Source organism: Aegilops tauschii, chromosome 7, assembly GCF_002575655.3.
Source record: "Aegilops tauschii subsp. strangulata cultivar AL8/78 chromosome 7, Aet v6.0, whole genome shotgun sequence".
NCBI classification, from domain to species: Eukaryota; Viridiplantae; Streptophyta; class Magnoliopsida; order Poales; family Poaceae; genus Aegilops; species Aegilops tauschii.
The window spans coordinates 38,822,976-38,843,171 of NC_053041.3; the positions used below are offsets into that span (position 1 = coordinate 38,822,976).

General features: G+C 44.0%; 1 protein-coding gene across 1 annotated transcript; it reads right to left on the bottom strand.

The window, feature by feature from the left end:
• Positions 1-15,443: 15,443 nt before the first annotated feature.
• Positions 15,444-19,570, bottom strand: LOC109732520 (uncharacterized). The gene has a single exon (XM_045231110.2). It carries the CDS (start codon positions 19,442-19,444, stop codon positions 15,836-15,838), a length of 3,609 nt encoding a protein of 1,202 aa, XP_045087045.2. The 5' UTR covers positions 19,445-19,570; the 3' UTR covers positions 15,444-15,835.
• Between the last annotated feature and the right edge of the window lie 626 nt (positions 19,571-20,196).

Here is a 20,196-nt window from a genome sequence, read left to right on the forward strand (position 1 = left end):
TTTTGTGATTTTTTTTTGAATTTTTTTTTATTTTCAAATTTCTGAATTATTTTAACCTCTAGTCTCTAATCACCCCTCATCACTGCTCAATTTAACCTCTAATCTCTAATCATCCCTCATCATTCCAAATCATCTAACTTCCCGGACGGTCACCCATCCTCTCACTACTCCAGCCTGAGCACGCTTAACTTCCGGATTCTATTCTCCCTCGTTTCCAAGTATGCACTTGTTGTTTTCCTGACAATAGTAAGATGTCAATCCTATTAACCCTCAGGAATTTAGCTTGACCATGAAGTCACACATTTCACTGTTTGAGTTTGAAACTATTGTTCTAAAAAACAATAATTATTTAGTAACACTAATATTTCTTGAATAAGTAGTTTGACCACAGTTTGACCAAAATTCAAAAAAACTGAAATAATTATTTAGTAACACTAATATTTCTTGAATAATTAGTTTGACCATTGTTTGACCACAGTTTGACTAGATTTGACCAAAATTCAAAAAAACTGAAATACTTATTTAGTAACACTAATATTCTTGAATAATCATTTAGTAACACTAATACTTCTTGAATAAGTAGTTTGACCATAGTTTGACCAGATTAAAAAAATTCAAAAAAAACAGAAAATTGAGCATAACTTTTTTTCCTTTTAGAATCTGAGGATTCTGAAAATTTGCAAACAGGCCGTAGTAACATAACTACATCTAAGTTATAGCCGTTTTACATTTTCCCTACACTTTTTGTAAAACATGTCCAAATTTAAGTTTTTAAATTTTCCTAACTAGTACATGTAGTAACATAACTACATCTGGGAGGATTTTAATTTTTGAAGTTTTTATCATTTTCTTTTGCTTTTTACAAAACTGAAAAGGCGATCCGGGGGGGGGGGGGGGGGGGGTAGAGTTTGAAAATGGGACCTTTAGTACCGGTTCGTGCCATGAACCGGTACTAATGCCTCAAACCCCATTAGTACCGGTTGGTGGCTCGAACCGGGACTAAAGGTCTAACCTTTAGTACCGGTTGGTGCCACGAACCGGTACTAATGGTCATCGCACCCTTTAGTCCCGGTTCGTGGCACCAACCGGGACTAAAGGTCCCATTTGAACCGGGACTAATGCCTGTACGGTGCCCTAGCCGCTCGAACCGGGACTAATGCTCACATTAGTCCAGGTTCATAATGCAACCGGGATTAATGCTCTTTTCTGGCCGAACCAAAGCCCTGTTTTCTACTAGTGGGGGGAAGGGAGCTCGCAGCCTAGATTCTAATTGTTATTTGGTGATGTGATTCTTATTTCTCCACTTCTAATATTCTTTATAAGGTATTACTAAAGATATATGGTTTTCCCTAAACAAGCATATACATTAGATACACAGGGGAATTACGTCACTGTTTTATGTTATTTTTTCTGCTTGCTATTGTTTGTGATCTGGTAATAGTTTCCTTGGTGGTACTTAATTGTCCTTGTTTTTCTGTTGTTTCCATACATGTTAATCGGGATAACATATACAAAGGTCGTGTAGGTAATGGCCACAATAGATTTTAATTGCATGATCTTACTGATGTACACCTGACACGTATGTACTGTCTACCAAGTGATTGCTCATGTGTTGGTTAAGAAGCATACGTAGGTTTAGCAGAGAAGAAACTTCCAGAGAAGAATTTCAGTCATTTATATGGTAGGCATTTTCATGAGACAAATATTGATTTTAATGACAGCTAATAATTACACTGCTGCCTTTATTTCAAAAGTAAAACTTTGCTATCTTTGGCCTTGCCTCTAGGAAAAAAGACATCAACTCGAAACTGAAGTACTCCAGACTTACTTGCTATCTTTTAGAAGTAATACCGTGTTGTTTGTCAAGGTTCACTTGGAAGTGGTTGAGGCAGCCTGACCTGGTGAGGATCCACCCGAGGAACTGACCTGGTGACGCGATGCGTACAGGGGAGGAAACATATCTTGCATGTGAGGGAGTAGGTCTTGCAACTGAAGTCGTCTCTCCGATGCAAAGGAGTAGAGGCGATGGGCGTGGAACTGTGTGGATCAACATCGTCTGGTCAAGTAACTCAGGCCGGCCGAGTAAATTGAATTTATCATTTGTCCTTTTGTAAGCCGAAAACACGGTTTAAATATGTATTGGGAAAGCTAAATCAGAAAAATGAAAGAATTATAACGCTTATAACGGTTTATAAAATGAATTAACAAAGAGCATAGCCAAGTTTAGTACATTTTAGAATGTGATTTCCCACAAGTTTTGTGGACTTTTCGTTCATCCTTGCTAATCGTCATCAGTCAGAGCCTCTTCCCACAAGTCCGTTCCCAAGCTGGCTGAAATGCACTGCACTAGCTTTGTACCTTGCGGCTCAGTATGAAATTTGAAAAGTGTTGAGACGGTTTGTATTTTGGGAGTTCGCGGATTGAAGTTCCCGTGTAGTGTCTCATCCAAAGAATTGTTTGCCGGAGCAGGTTGTTGTCCATTAGAAGAACAATATTAATAGTTGCTGCGACTCAGCACTACTAAGCATGATTAAGGATTGGACGGTATGAAGACAGTGCAAAGCAAGCAGCTAGCGAGAAAACTGCCACTCCCATAAAAATAATGTTACAACGTCTTACAACGTCGATACTACTTACCTGATAACAATGCTGCAACAAAGTGTAGATGGAAACATGCATGTTCTACTGTTAGAAGTCGATCACTGCCGAATTTGAACGACTAGAGTTGCCGCTCACTGTACCATGCAAGTTAGTGCATACCAAGGTTTTCAAATTCAGTTTTAGAAAAATTTCAGCATCAACCAAAATCATCGAAATTCAGTGAATTTCGGTGATTTCAGTTTGTGTTTCGGCCAAAAAACCGAATTATTCACTTGAATTCAAATAAATATTTGATTTTTCTGAAATTATTTTTGTAAAATATTTGAATTCACGTGTACTAATGAAATTGCTGAAACATTTTGGCCGAAAGGTAAATATTTCGGCGACTGCTGAAATTAGTGAAATTCAGTGAATTTCATTGAAATCTCACTAAAAGTGAAAACCCTAGTGCATACCCACATCACTAGAAATTTCCTCTGCAGCAAAGGGTGGCGCGGCAAGACCAGGCCCCTCTGCGATCGACGTGTTGTGGTACTCCTCCCCTGCTTCGCTCCATGGATACCATGTAACGGATGAGGAACTCATCCAAAATGGCGTCCTGCAGAAAATCCTGACTCATACATATACAATGGCCTTCACCACAAACGACCACATATATTGCACTCATATGTGATGATTTCGTTCTAGTTCGATCGTATGCCTATCATTGATGAGGCTTCGTCGTTATCCAACCTATGCTAGTTTCAGTTAAACTAAGACTTTGAAGTGTCGAGAATTCAGTTGAATGAATATTGGCATGTACCCCACGGCTAAGTCTTTAAGTGAAATTCTGACACTTGTGATTTTTTGTGAATTAGCAATACAAGTAGTTTACTAGCAACACAATTAGCTTTATAAAGAATGATTTACATGTACGCCCTCCCAGGTGAGATATGTGAAGCTCCAGCTTAGCTGGCATTTATAGTGCTTTTAGGGTCCTTACATTTTTGTTCTTATTTTGCGCTGGGAGAGATGCATCGAGACGCCATTGTCACTGAGGGTGGTATCGTAAACGAGTGACAACAAAGAGTGAAGTAGGTCCTGTCCATGTATGTTTATTGACCCTCGGTATGTTTGATTCACCCTCGGTACTGCCAGTAGCTGAAATCTATTGCAGATGTAATAAATTAGATTTTGATCAGTGGAAATATTGTGATCATTGATTCCGTACTATTCTCCTTAATAGTCCCCCCGATCTAAAAAATAAGGGGCATAATTTTTTCTCGCTTGTCTCCGAAAGCAAGGCACATTAGTTATTTGGAGCAATTACAAGCTGAGTTGACTGGGTGAACAGTTAGATGGCAGTGGGCTTGAATAGACCTTGGTACACGTGCAACGATATGCATGCCCTTTTTTTGCGAGATTAGTACATTACTACCGCCCAGGGACTATAAATGGCAATGGTTCGAACCCAGTTTCATGCTGCAAAGATTACAAGTAGCACCCTTTTCCAGGTGTCTTTCAACGTGCTTCGAGTATGCGTACAAGACTGATTGTCTTGTCGCATATGTTGTGGGATTGGAAGATATTAGGAAAATTATGTTATTTACGAAAATGTATGTCGAGTTGAACTACAGAGTATCTCACACGCGAAAACCATGTCCATGTAGCTAGGCAACGTTGTCTTCTCTGTCCTATCAGGAGCTTGTACACTGATATCAACGGAATCTACCATGGGTTGCCCAAGAAGGACGGTGCCTTGGAGGTGGCTGACTTTAGACCGATTAGCCTCATCCATGGGGCAATAAAGATTTTTGAGAAGATGCTCGCTTGTAGGTTGGTGACGCAGCTTCCGAAACTCGTGGGAAATCACCAAAGTGCTTTCGTCAAGTGTAGATCTCTGCATGACAACTTCATGTTGGTCCAAAGCACGGCTCGAAGGCTTAATGCTCTAAGAATGCCTACGGTTCTACTAAAGCTCGATATCTCGAAGGCATTCGACTCTGTACAATGGCCCTTCTTGGTTGAGGTGATGCAACAACTTGGTTTCGGCCCAAGGTGGAGATCGTGGATCTGTGGCATACTTGCAACTTCCTCCACGAAGATTATGGTGAATGGAGACCCCGGGAACACCATATAGAATTGCAAGGGGTTGAGGCAAGGTGACCCAATTTCGCCGATGCTCTTTGTTCTTACGATGGAGCCACTATAGAGGCTGTTTGACCGGGCCACAAGGAGGGGTATTCTGGAACCCTTGGCCCGGAGAGGTTTGAGGCAGCGTCTCTCCATCTTTGCGGATGACGTGGTGGTGTTCATCAAACCTACACCGGTGGAGCTTGAGGTTAGCAAGCGCATATTCACCATGTTTGGGGAGGCGTCAGGTTTGCGGATTAACATGAGGAAATCAGCTGCCCTCCCAATAAGATGTAATGATCAGGAAATCAACATGGCGAGTCAGGAGTTGGGTTGTCCACGAGGGACGTTTCCAATCAAATACCTGGGATTACCTCTGACTTTGAGAAAGCAAACACCGGCGCAGTTGCAGTACTTGGTTGATCAGATGGCAAACTGCCTACCTAAGTGGAAGGCAGCCCTTATGCCGAAGAGTGGACGGCTTACTTTGGTACAGTCTATGCATGCTATGCGCCATGCCCATACATGCAATGATGGCGCTGGACCTCCCATTGAAGACTATTGCAGCAATGAACAAGGTGTGCAGAGGTTTCCTTTGGTGTAGGAGGGCCACTGCAAACGGTGGAAACTGTGCTGTCGCTTGGGATTCGGTTTGTACGCCAAAATGGGTTGGTGGATTGGGGCTGCCTAATCTCAGATGGCTCAATGTGGCCATGCAGACTAGATGGCTTTGGTTGCAAAGGGTGGACACGAGCAGACCGTGGAGCGAGTTCAAGATTAGGGCTCCACCGGAACCGAGACTTTTGTTCCAGGCAGCGCCCATGAGCGAGGTGCATTGCGGACTTACCACGCTCTTTTGGGAGGACCGTTGGATTGATGGCATGAGGGTGCAAGACCTTGCGCCAACTATTTATGCCATGGTACCGCCACGCGCAAAATCAACGAGGCTTGTTGCCCCGGCAGTCGAGGATGGATCTTGGGCGCTGGACGTTGGACCGGAGATGGGAGAGGAGGCACTGACGGAGTTCCTCTCACTATGGCTTAGAGTAAGCACGTGGGTGCCGGACGTGGACGTGCCGAATAAGTTATCCTGGGCTTGGGAGAACAATGGAAAGTATTCGGTGAGGTCGGCATACGCGGCAAAGTTTTGGGGCCGTACGGTGGAGCCAATGGCTGAGATGACTTGGACTTCCAGGGCGCCTTCCACTTGCAAGTTCTTCACCTGGATGGCTCTGCGAGACCGGTGCTGGACCTCGGATAGACTTGTGAGGAGAGGGCTACCGCATCAGGATGCTTGCCCCCTGTGCGACCAGGAGGAGGAAATGATTAACCACGTGCTTCTTACTTGTGTGTTTGCTAGATCAGCATGGGCGGTGGTGTGTGCGGTGTTGGGAAAGCCGGAGTGGACACCGACGGCACAAGACTCCCTGCACACTTGGCTTCGGGATAAGCAAGGGACAAATAACCTACCGCGCAAGGATCTTCATACCTTCTTTATCCTTACGCTCTGGGAACTGTGGAAGCATGGAAACGCTATTGTGTTTGATGGAGCATCACCGTCGAGGGAGGTGCTTCTAGGTAGAGTGCGTACCGAAGGTTTGTCCTGGTCGGTAGCTGGGAAGTTTAAAGGGAATGTTGACCCTTTCTTCCATAGTTTGCATAGGTAGACGAGTAGTGAGGAGTAAGTGTAAGAAACTTGCGTAATCTTGGTGGAGGCACTCTTTTGCCTTTCTTCTTTAATATATAATATGCACACTCGTGCATATTCGAGAAAAGAAAAAAGAATCTACCATGGGCATTTCTGCAATACCGCCATCCGTGTTGGATTCCGCATTGACAAAACAAATGAAGAAGCCATCTCGAGGCTTCTGGCGGTAACCACCCATTTGTTTTCCCCGCTTGTTCGGTTGTGTCTAAACCTTCTTTCCTAATCAATGAATATGGCTACTCTTTTGTGTCATTTAAAAAGTATATGATGTATTTTAACAATAACCTATTGACATGACGATGATTTAGCCAGTTTGAAAGAATATTGTCTTTGGCTAGAGAAAAGAAACTACAAGTAGGCAGGTCCCACAGATGAACCATCCTTTTCTTCCATGCGACGAAAATTATTGAAAACACATAATCAAAGCAATTGAATTGTCAAAAAAATTAGCATGTTTTGAGTGAAAATTGAATCAAAACACATGAACATGCAATGGAATTGTCACAGACAATCATTTTCGAAATGCCATTGCTTCCTGGATAATAAATTGTGCCTCTAAGAAATTCGTAATATTTGTTCTGACGTTATGTGTACTTTTCGTTCACCCTTGAAACCGTCAGTACTCAGCAGCCGGAACATGGAGATGTGGCTATAAGAGAGGATATGGTTGTAAGAGGGGAACATTGACGAAGATGTTTCAGTTTGTTGAGATTTTCTAGCTTGATGGGAATTTCATTTAGAACTAGGAAAATGCCCGTGCGTTGCTATGGGAAACATTTAGCAGTTTAATCGACGAATCGGTAAAGAATTACTTGATACCATAGTTGAATGTACAATCATTACGACAAAATATATATTAGCGTGATGACAAAAGGCGTAAGAAAGACGAAAATCAAGAATACTCGAATATTTCCCAAACAATTCCCAGAAGAAATGCTCGCAGCCTAGAATTTAAAAAAACCGATAACATGATTTTGGACTTAGTTCCTGAACACTGCATGCTTTAACATTTGATTCTCATTCTAAGTATGCTAACGCTGTAAAACTTATTACCTCGTGAGATCAGTATATTCGGAGACATCAGAGAACTCCGGGTAATATGAAATTTAGACGGCCCCAAAAGACATACCACTATGGGAAAGGATAGAAAATGTTTGATTTAGTTCTGTTGATTGTTTTTGGAACTGAAAAGTGATGATCTTTTTTTACCCGTATGACTTGATTCCTTTATGTGGAGGCTAACGAATCTCTGTGATTTTGATTTATCAAGGGCCGGAATGAGAGAAAAGAGGAAAACACTTCGTTCAGAGGAAACCGTGGAAAAGTTTTGGAAGAAAATCAAATAAAACCAATAGTAAAACCGGTGGGAGGAGACGTGTGTGGTGGAAGGAGTGAAACCGTGGAACCAACAGTTATTTGCCACGTTTGAAGTCTGACCGGTAAACTTAGATAAAATACGGAGCTATATGATGAACCAGTGATCATATAATCATCAAAACACGTATATAGTTACCGTATTCTTGAATCCAGTGATCAAAGTGAATTTTTGACACAAATACAGTGGCCATCAATGCATTTTACTCTATGTGTTTTATCTTCGTACCTTTTTAAATTTGTTTGGTCAAAGTTAGAAAGCATTGACTTTTGACCCAGTTTTTCCTCATCAATTCGTGTGTCTCATCAATTGATCTGTGAATCCAATCAGCACTCACTATTCATAGGCATATCAAAGGACGTCAAAAACTATCTTGGGATTTCCGTTTTGTAATCTCTGTGCTACAGCTAGTTTGAAGTAACTTTCGAAGTGTGCTTATCACACTACTTAGTTCATTGTTGTCACACACAGCTAGTTCTTCTGGTTGTTTATTACTTTGGAGACATCGAGCTAGCTATAGTGGAGTTCTAGCTATTTTATTCGCTCTCACAATTTATACTGTCTAAACATACGTATGCACAGTTACACAGTTGCACACGACACAACAACGAAATAAAATTTGATAGACATGCACATCTTAAATTCCTGATAGCCAGGTTCATGCAGGACAGGGATCCGGTGACTTGCTGTGTGTGACAACAACGAACATCAACGAGGAGGAACAGCAGGAGGAGGAGGAATTTAAGGTTACATGCAGGAGCCCCGCATCTGCCGTCTATTCCAGATCGAAGGGACAACAATTGAAGCCAAAATTAACCAGCACATACTTAATTCAGAGCTTCATCTCGGCTGGTATGCCGCCGGTGAGCTGTTGCTGCTCAGCCCTCGCGCACCTGCCTCCACCATGCTGAAACCAAAACGCCCAGCTCGACCACTGCACCACACACCATCTAGCTAGCCAACCAGATCTGCCCATCGACCGCCACCTCCGTTCCATACAATCCACCATTGCCTCCATCCATCAGAAAATGGCGGCTCCTACGCGTGTGCTCCTCCTCCTCCCGCTGTTCCTCGTTGGGGCGCCCGCGCTGGTCACGGGCGACATGCCGATGCCGGTGAACAAGGAGGTGTTGGGGTTGGACGGCTGGTGGTCTTCCGGGCGGCGTTGGTGGACCCGTATGGCGCGCTGGCCGCATGGGCCGAATCCGCCGCATGTCGAGTGCGACCCGGCCACCTCCTGTGTGCTCCGCCTCGCTCCAGCCTGTCCGGCAACCGCCTCTGGACGTACATGGCTGGGTTCTGCCCAGCCTCCGTCCGTCCGTGGTGTTGAATGCCCGCATGTACATCTCCGCACCAAACATCATCAGCTGGATTAGGAGTGGGAGAGGCGAGGTGTGCGCGGTACCTGAAACCAGGGGTGAGCGCCCCATGTATGCAGAGGACCCTCTCTCGTCACGAGGGTCGCCCCTCTGGAGCAACCTCGTCATGGCCGCCGTCAGCTGCGGGAGCGCGTATCCGAGGGCCACCCTTCGTCGTCGTTCGCTGGAAGCCGCGCTTCCTTGATGAGGACGAGCCAGGGGTGTCGCGTCGCCGATCTGGGAGCGCCGCCGTCATGGGCTTCGATCTGGAAGCACAAACGTCGAGTGGGAGCGGTGGGGGCACGGCAGAGCATGGAAACGGGGGACGGCGGCGCATCGATGGGAGATGCGTGCGGCGGCGCTTCTGGGGAGAAGTTTTTCTTTTTTTAGGAGGGGATGAGTTTTTTTTAATCGCGAGGAGATGAGATCGATCAGAAGCAAGTGCATACGGGAAGGTGAAATCGTGGGCTCGCTGTGTCCCGCATCGTTTTTTCTCTTACATACACGTGTGTAAATCTAATTTTAAATCTCAGCGGTTGATCTTTATAGTTATCACAAAATCAACGGATATAAAAGGATGACTTATGGAGAACTATGAAAGCATCCATCCGTTAATACTCCCTCCGTTCCTAAATACTTGTCTTTCTAGGCATTTCAATAATTGACTACATACGGAGTAAAATGAGTGAATCTACACTCTAATATGTCTACATACATCCGTATGTGATATTCATTTGAAATGCCTAAAAAGACAAGTATTTAGAAACGGAGGGAGTATTAGGTAAAGATTAGTGTGCAAATATATGTATTCTAGACGAGAATGTTTAAACTCCCAATCTATGCTTTTTTGAATGTCAGCTGGATTATTGACTTATTGAATCAATTGTTACATATTTGCTTTTTAAAAATTTCTTCAGCATGTTTCTCTTTTTATGATTAATTTGTCACGTTGTTTGAGTATATAATAGATTTCCAAGATTGTTGAGTGAAACTGTAAATTGCACGTCGTTGTCATGTAGAAAGTCGTTGGGGATGTACAATAGAGTAGATGAAATTCATGTGTAGCAGAAGTACTATTACTCACTCTGATCCCAAATAAGTGTTGCAATTTTAAACAAAAGTTGTCCAACCTTAGTTCAAAACTGCGACACTTATTATGTATCGGAGGGAGTATCATTTATTAAGGTCATTGCCCCATGAAGTGATACTAGACAACTACGGCTGGCCAGGTATTATAAACATCATTGCTTCTAACCCAAGTTTTGATGTTGTAATTGTCACTACAAATTTTGCCTCTATCAACCCGATCGTACAAAAGTGTGAGTATCATGATACATATGTTGTCTGCATCACAATGATGGAGAGGCCGGGGCATCGACCTCCTTTCGGGAAAAGAAAATATGTTGTGAGACTGGAAGACTTTGGGATATTTTTTTTGCTAGATAAATACTCCTATATACACAAGGATCAACGGGTACCTAGCACAAGAAGATCTAATTTCTCTTTGCCAGGGAACCATGCCTTCTCTGGGCCATCCATCTGATTTGCCAGTAGCAACTTCCTTCCAATGTGCACAGTTGATTCGATTTCTTTATGGCCAACTACACGACGGGAACCTTGTGAGCTGGCGGGAGGCGGCCAACCTAGGTACTGAGTTCCGTCGACGATGGCGTGCTCGGGGGATGGGGCTGACATGGTGAGCACCGGCGAGAATCAAGCGGGCTGCCGGCAGGAATGGGCCAGAGATGCTCGCTGGCCGGCCGGCAACATGGTGGCGGGGCTGACACGGGTGTGATGTACCACTCTTTAGTAAGAGAACAGTAATAGAGTAACTGTCAGGTATGATCAAGGCCTGAACGCATACAAAGAGAGGAACGACGTTGTACTACTCTTTTAGATTTTAGTTTGTTCTTATCTGTACTTCATAATTGTTCTTCTCCCATTCGTCCATTTTTCTTTCTAGATTTTAGTTTATTCTTATCTGTACTTGCTAGGGTCGGCTCCGCTGCTACTGCTTCTACCTCTTAATTTCTTTTCACTCAGTTTGGTCTATCCTCCGCCATGTAGTTCTTGTAACTGACAAGAGCGTATGGTGAACTTTGGATCCAATCAAAACTGTCTGAACCAAAATTTAAGCCATACCATTCTTCAACTTGTAATTATGAGAAGACACTGGGAAAATAGTACTAAGTGAAAAATCCTATCAGAGGCTACCTTGCAATAGGTATTTTCAACTCCTTTGCCCGGCAACCATGCCTTCTCTGCACCATCTGATGTGCCTCCATCGACAAACTTGATTACATTCTTTTATGGCCAATGGGTTGTCCCAAGATTAACATGTGGGCAAACATTCACCAATGGTTATAACTACACCATAATGGCATGACAATTCTTTAGCTTGTCAAAGAAATACTCTCTGTTTGGCTTAATAAAAAAGTGGCAACAAAGCAGGTAGTAGGTCGCACAAATGAAATGTTCCTCTTTTCTGCGCAAGGAAAAGTAAAAGCAAAACACATTGGCGTGCAAACGAACTATCATCAGCTAGCCTCATTTAAATGAAAATCATTTTGGTTTGCTAAACCTCAGGTGCTTGAATTTTTTCTTGGTGTCCGTCACTTTTTTATTCTTCCCGAGCGTGCTAGATGTGGAGACCAGACCTCGCCGGAGAAGAGGCAACCTCATTATATATCTTAGGGATGTGGGGGTGCATGTTCGCGGGGAAGTTGGAGCCTCACTATCTATCTTAGGGGTGTGGGCATGCAGGGGGATCGCCGGGGTTGTTCACCGGTGTGGGGCTTACAGGTATCGCCAGGGCGGTGACCACCACGGCAGTGGAGGGAGGCCGAGGGAAGGGCGGGGGGAATGAGGCAGACAATTAGGGAGTTGGCCGACGGCTACACACGAGGAAGAAGAATATGGAGGTTGAAGATACACAGTGACCTGATCTATTTTCAGCCACTCGATGAAGATTTAATGGACTTATGAAATATATTTTTTCGGGCACCTGAGGTATGGGCGGTCCCATCTATTAATGTTCAATCATGATAGTACAACGGACACCCGAAATAATAAAAATTGCATCTACATTCGTAGACCACCTAGCGATAACTACAAGCACTAAAGTGAGCCGAAGGCGCACCGTCGTCATCGCCCCTCCCTCGCCCGAACTGGGCAAAATTTATTGTAGTAGGCAGTCGGGAAGTCGTCGTACTATGGTCTCACAGGTCCAGCGCAACAAAATAGCAACCACCGATGGTTAAAAGTAGCGTAGATCAGAAGGATCCAAAAAGAAGACACACGAACGTACATGAAGTACGACCAGATCCGAGCAAATACACCAAGTACAGATCCACCGGAGACACACTTTCACACGCCCACTGCGATGCTAGACACACCGCTGGGACGGGGGCTAGGCGGGGAGAACCTTATTCCATCTTCAGTGAGCCGTCGTTGTCTAGTCTTTCTGAGTAGGACACAAACCATAACAAAACTCGAAGGAACATCCGAAAACAGAGGCCTCCCACCAGTGAGAGAGCTCTGTTTTGCTGCACGAGTGTTTTTCAACTTCCGAAGGTTGCTTTTGCTGTTTTGGACAGGGAGGAATCAGTGGTACAGAGTGCACACCCAAAACTGAAAACACCACCTAGTCCTGAGTCCTGACTGGTGACTCCCGCATGGACGTGCACAGTTGGAAATAACACAGGTTACTGGTGAGTAGACCGCGAGAAAATTCAGGGCGACGCGGTCGGCAGCGCTCCTGCACCGGCGGCTCTTGACCGGAAGCGGGATCAGATTTGCTGGATTTTGGTTGTCAAAGGTATGAATTCTGGTGCTTGGGGTAGGGTAGGGGGATATGTTGGTGTCAGGTCAGCCCAGCGGATCCGATCCGTATGGGATCGAGATGTTCAGGGAAAGCAGGCCGATCTTAAGTAGGTCGATTCGAGACGCGCTGCAGGGAACGCAGCGATGGGGATCTGATTGATGGGCACTTTCAAATGGAGATGCCTGCCTAGATCTCCTAGTACAGTCTGCCGGGAACTCAAAAACAGACAGCACTCTTGGATGAACCACTTGGCAACCTGAAGACGAGAGGATTAATTCTCACACCTCCTGATCTTATCACTCACTCAGGCAGTAGACACCTCCGAATCCATGGGCACAAACGACACACCATTACAATTGCTCAATCTTAGTTACAGGGCACACCATTACAATTGCTCAATTTTATTTACAGGGCACACATGTACACACCATTACATATGCAGAATCTTAGTTACAGGGCACACATGTACTGATGTACACACCATTACATGCTCAATCTTATTTACAGGAGACAGATGTGGAATAAGTAGTAGGAAGTAGGGACATACACTCACTCAATAGACATACATAGATGTACAATATATATATGCCCACACATGCGTGGCGGACAGTAACATGCAATGGCAAAGCAAACGGCACACACAAACCATACGGGATGGAAGTCGATGATGAATGGCGACCGGCGTCAATCCTCTTTCTTCCAGAATGATGGGAAACTTGGAGCATCTTTCTTTTCTGCTATGTTTCCCGCTTCTTGGTACTGTTTTTCTGGTTTGTTGTGTATAAGCTTGGGTTTGTTCTTATTTTTTTCAACGCCTCTTTCACCTCATCAGGGACAAAATCACCATTGAACTCGAGCTCCTTCAGTTTTGGGATATTTTCAATGCCGGAGAGTGTACCCTTCGTGTAGGACCAGATGATTTTCTCGAGCTTAGTAGCAGATTGGCTAGTGAACCCGATACTGCTGATGACAGAATAGTCGACGATAAGAAGGTTTAGCCTTGGCAAGTCGTCTTTGTAGAAGATAAGCTGGCTCTGTACATAAGTTATTTCCTGGAGTACTAGGCTTCGCATGTTAGGTATCTTGGCAAGAATTTCTACCTCATCTTGACTCAGAATAGTACGATACAGAGTCACCTTTGATATCTATTTTGCCTTCTTAAACTGTGTAAGTGTATTGGTGTTCCTCAACTCAACTTCCTTGAGTTTCTGCAGGTCTTCGACTCCAGAAAGAGACTGTAGGCCATCTGTGGAGCACAGAACAATCTTCTCGAGCTTAGAAGCTCCACCTTCAAAGCTGATGTCAGTCATGCTGGATCCTTCAACAAGAAAGCACTTGAGATTTTGAAATTCCTCCTTGCTGAAGGTGAGCTTGCTATCCTAGTATGCCTCATCACGAGCCTAAAACAGACTATCTTGGGCAGCTTAGCAAGGATCTTGAGATCAGCCTGCTTCAGCTTGGTTCTAGTTAGAGTTACCTTGGCTAGTTTGTAACTTTATTTGGTCAGATCAGATGCTGAAGAAGTTGCCCCCTTTGTGTGGTTCCTGTAATACTTAGGCTATCAAGAAGCTTGGGAGAGTGTACCCAGTGTTTGAGATCTTGTTCTGTAAAGTCTTCATCGGAAGGTTTTCACGTAGTCATGAGAAAAGTGAGTGACAGAGACCGGAGGCACTCGTGCAGGCCACTGATAGCTCGAAGCAAATCCCTAATGAATTCGTCCTTGTGTTCAATGAGCAAACCAAGCATTCTCAACTGCCACAACTTTCTAATAACATTCAAATCTTGAATATTTGTACCTTGACAATGGACAGTACCTCCATGTTAAACATTTTTCCGATCTCGTGAGGAACCTTGACACTAGATAGTTGCACTGAACTTAGAACAAGGCACTAGCCAACAAACGTTTAAGCTTCAAGAGTAAACCATTTACTGTTGAAGATGCAGGCACATTGGTTTTTTGGATATCCAATACTTCCAGCTCACAGAGATTATTTATTTGCCTCGGCAGCCAGGTAGCATTTGTTGCCCTTAGGCTCAAATACTTGAGCTTTAACATCTTGCTGCAGATGGTCTTGAGGTAGCGACGGTTCTTCCCACCAAAGCATTGACAACCTTCTAGATCTAGCACATTGATAAGGGATACTTGAGAAGATTCTTTTTCGAGCTTTTGGAAGAATTTATCGATTTTATAGGAACTGTGGAGTTAATTTGGTCCCTATCCAGAAGAGATGCCCAGATCTGCTCGCACAAGCCGCGGGGACTCAAAAACTGAGAGCTCAGAATATGTCAGAGGAGATTGCTGTGGGATCACATATAGGAGACCCGCCAGATCGTTCGTCTCCTAGATGTGCCCCTCGGCAACCAGGAGACAAGGGGATTAATTCTCGACCCTTCCGATGTTGGCATTCCCTCAAGCAATAGAGACCTCAAATCCTTGAGCACAAACAACACACCATTACATATGCTTATTCTTAGTTACAGGGCACACATGTACACACCTCACACCTTTACATATGCCCAATCTTAGTTACAGCCTTACAAGCCACACATGTACACACCATTACGTAGGCTCAATCTTTAGTTACAAAACACACACACGTAGAATAAGTAGCAGGGACATACACTTTCAATCCAGATACATAGATGTACTCCCTCTGTAAAGGAATATAAGGGTGTTTAGATCAGTAAAGTAGTGATCTAAACACTCTTATATTTCTTCACCGAGGGAGTACAATATACATGCCCACGCATGCGCAGTGGACAGAGGAAACACACAATGGCAAACCAAAGAGCACACACAAACCACACCATGGGATGGGAGTAAATGATGAATGGATGACAGGAAGCGTTCCTCAATCCTATTTCTTCCAGAATAATGGGAATCTTCGAGCATCTTTCTTTTCTGCTATGTTTCCCGCTTCTTGGTATTGTTTTTCTAGTTTGTTGTGTATAAGCTTGGGATTGTTCTTGTGTTTCTTCACTGCTTCCTCCAACTCACCGGGGACAAAATCACCATTGAACTCGAGCTCCTTAAGTTTTGGAAGTTTGTCAATGCCGGAGATGTTGAGAGTACCCACCGTTTCCTTGGTGAAGGAGCGGTCAATTTTCTCGAGCTTCGCAGTGAAGGAGCACACAATTTTCTCGAGCTTGGGAGCAGACCCATCATCGAAACTGATCTTGGTGGTGACAGAAAAGTCGATGATAAGAAGATTGAGCAATGGTAAGTTGTCTTTCTTGAAAGTAAGATTGTTTTCGGCATACAAATTCTCCTTGAGTACTAGGCAGCGGATGCTTGTCGTCTTGGCGATAATTTGTACCTCATCTTCAATGAGAGTGGTACAAAGAAATGTCACCTTGGATATGTTTTTGGCCTTTTCAAATAATGAAAGCTTATTGCCATTCTTCAACTCGACTTCCTTTAGTTCCGGTAGGCCTTTGACTCCAGGAAGAGACTGCAGGCCATGAGTGGAGGACAGAATGATCTTCTCAAGTTTAAGAGCTCCACCTTTAAAGTTGATCTCAGTTATGTTGGGATCCTCAACAAGAAAGCACTTGAGATTTTTGAATTCTTCCTTGCTGAAGGTGAGCTTGCTATCCATGCATGCCTTGTCACGGAGCCTAAGACAGACTATGTTGGGAAGCTTGGCGAGGACCTCGAGATCAGATTGCTTCAGCTTGGTTCTAGTTAGAGTTACTTTGGCAAGTTTGAGTTCCTCACTACCATTGGTCAGCTGTCGAAGAAGTTGCCCCCTTTGTGTAGTTCCAGTAATGCTTAGGCTCTCAAGAAGCTTGGGAGGGTGTACCATGTATTTGAGATCATTAGGTGTAAATTCTTCATTGTTGGAATGGTCATGTTCTGTTACGGGAAGAGTGATTGACAGAGACCGGAGGCAGTCATGCAGGTCACTGATAGCTCGAAGCACATTCCTGATGTGTGAGTCCTTATGTTCAATAACCACACCAAGCTTCCTCAGCTGCCACAACTTTCCAATATCTTTCAAATCTTGTCTATTTCGTGCCTTGACATTGGACAATACCTCCATGTTTAACATTTTTTCAATCTTGTCAGGGACCTCAACACTAGATAGTTCAGTACTGCTTGCCCCTGAGTTCAGAACAACATGACCGGCCAGCAAACGCTTCAACTTCAGGAGTAGGACATTTACTGTTGCATCTGCAGGCACATTGGTCTCTCGGATATCCAATACTTCCAGCTCACGGAGGTTGTTGATTTCACTGGGAAGCTGGGTCACATTTGTTCCCCTCAGACTCAGATACTTTAGCAGTAACATTGTGCTAAAGATGTCCTTGAGATAACGCTGGTTCTTCCCACCAAAGCATTGACAACCTTCGAGATCTAGCACCTTGATCAGGGATACTCGAGAAGATTCTTCGTAGAGCTTTTCAAAAAATCTGTCGATTCTATCAGAGCCGCGCAGTCGGAGATCGTTGAAAATGGAGAAGTAGTGAGCCAAGTGATGTGAGAGGCGTGTTTCCACAATGCGCCGTTTCCTGGCAATCTTGGTAATGAATGCATGAATTAGATCACCAATCACAAAACTCTTTATCTTTCCTGTAGCACCAATATCAACAGGATAAATAAGCCAGCGATTGACGAGCACATCAAAACATCGATTGGCATGACGGACAGAACTGGCCCAGTCTTCCTTGGTAATGAGCCCTTCTACAACCCACCGTCCTATCAAGGTTGACCGCCTGATATGTTGTCGCCGAGGGAAAATAGCTAGGTACAGCAAGCAGGACTTGTATTCATTAGGCAAATCACTATAAGAGAACTTGAACATCTTGTTAGCAAGGTTGTCCAATGAGTTGTATGGAACCTGCTGCAGGGTGTTGTCCAACTTGCTTAGCTCTTCCTTGCTCCTTTTGGGGTTGGCGTTCAAAGCATGGATGAAGATCTTCATGCAGAATTCATTTTGCTTACACTTGTCCAAGATGCCAAGAAGAATTTGGGTGCTATCTTGTTGCATGTGTTGCTTTGTAAGCTCGAGTGCAGTATCACGGTAGAGGCAAATAAGAGAATAGTCTATAGGCTCCTGAGGCGGGCAACAATATTCTTTGGCTTCATTTCTGTTTTCTTCGAAGGTCAACATCAGTGCACCGGCTATGCAACCAAGCATGCTGAAAGCATTTTTTGTCTCCTCCCATCCGGATACCCAGTCATTATCTAGTTTGAGTATAACCAGGATCTGATGGTATCTCTCCAAAAAGTTACTGAATCTATCCATGATCCCTTTGATAAGCAGGAGCTCTTGTTCTATCTTCCAATGGATTTCTTCAATCTTTTGTATGGATTCTTCAATAAGAAAATCGGGGATACAATCCTGGCTTGGTTTGCCATCAGATATATCTAGTTTGCCGATGGAGTTGTCTTCCTGCACCTCCTGCATAATTTTGCGGATTATTTCTTTGAATGGCTCCTCAGTCATAATACTAGTGCCAGTTGCGGTGGCTTGCTTGGAGTCTTGCTCCCGGATCACTGGAGGGAACACCTCCCATAGGATGTGTGCATAATGCCCTTCCTCAAGACGAATCGGCTTCAGGGATGCTTGATCTTCCATGTGCTCTTTAGGCTTCAGTTTTTCATCTTCTTCCATTTGCTCTTTAGGCTTCAATTTTTCAACTTCTTGCATGTGCTCTTTAGGCTTAGGTTTTTCATCTGCATCTTCTTCCATATGTTCTTTAAGCTTCTTGGCTGTTTCATTAATGATATCATCATGTGAATATGTTGCCTTCTTTCTCTGTGAACGTGTGGCTTCCTTCTTTTCTGAACATGTGGCTTCCTTCTTTTCATGGCTTTGTTTGGTAGCAGGCGCACCATCATTTTGCTTGGGCTTGAGCTGCCACAAAGCTCGGAGGAGTACCCCTAAGGGTTCATCTTTAACAGAGTCCAGCATGCCCTGCTGGTCTTCATTCATTTGGTTGAGCTGCAGCTGGCCTTCTTTCATTTGTTCAATAGTTTTCTTGATTTTTGAAATCTTCTCCAAAATCCTCATTCCTTTGATATTTTTGGTGATTTCAGTAAACAGCTTCTGTTTTTCTGATCTAATGGCACTTTTTATTTCTTCAGTATCCAGTTTCTTCTCTCCCACGACTTGACCTTTCTGTTGTTGCGGTTGGAGTTCGGCAGACTGCAGCTCCCGTAGGATGTAGTAGACAATGTCCCGGGCTCTTAGCGAATTATGGAAGAAGTGCACTGCTGGGATGTCAACCAAGACGTGATGTTTTCCCCATAAAACCGTTGCTTCAGCTGCAATAGCACTGGTTTCTTGCTCATCCGGTGCCACAATGCCGATGGATGGTATTGGTTTCACCGTATTAGTGTTTCGTTGCTCAACATTCTTTATCCATTGAGATAGGTTAAGCCTAACGTTGTCCTCTGGCCTACGAGGCTCGAAAAATGCTCCTCTCAAAGCAGAATGATCAGCCGCTGCCGTTGCCACCATGAGTTGTTCGCCACTGTCTTCTTCTTCATCTCCGGAAGCAGCTGACCATGTGGCCACATGCAATGATGACGATGATGCCGCTGCTGGCGTGAGCCCAGCCCCTCCAGGCGACTGCTCTGCTCCCGCCCCTTTCGCTGGGACTTCAACACCGTATCTGTACCATGAAGGAAATAATTTAATCTTTGCCATTATTAAGATAAACAAATTAGTGTTAGTTCTCTTATTAAGATAAATAAATTTATATCTTCTATACAACCAAATCTGGTAGGAAAACATTGTTGAAAGTTGCTACCGCAACGATCGGTGTATCATCTAGTTACGAGGAAAACTTTGACCATAACTAGAGACACCTTTCTTGTGTTTATCTCATCAAAACTGTCAAAATGTCTTGGTGGTTATTTTGTTGAGAAGCAGCACAAGGTAGTGGGTTGGAAGTTTACAAAACGTGTAGGTAAAATTTGAAACCAATTACATTCAGATTTTAGATGAAAAAATTAACCAAAATAACGGCCATCTTTGCGAAACTCTACATCTATCTGCGGTCATCCAGTACCAGTCTGGTCAGTGGCCACTGCATCAGGCCACCCGTCGGACCATGTAGTCTTCTGTAATCTGCATAGCAGCTTTGCTCTCTCCTTTTCTGGTGGAGGATCCATTTGTTTTCTAAAGCAATTTTGTTTAGTTCTGTAGATATAGTGTGAGTTTGATATATTTGAGGACAAGTTGCGCATGGACAACAACGGACTGGAGCC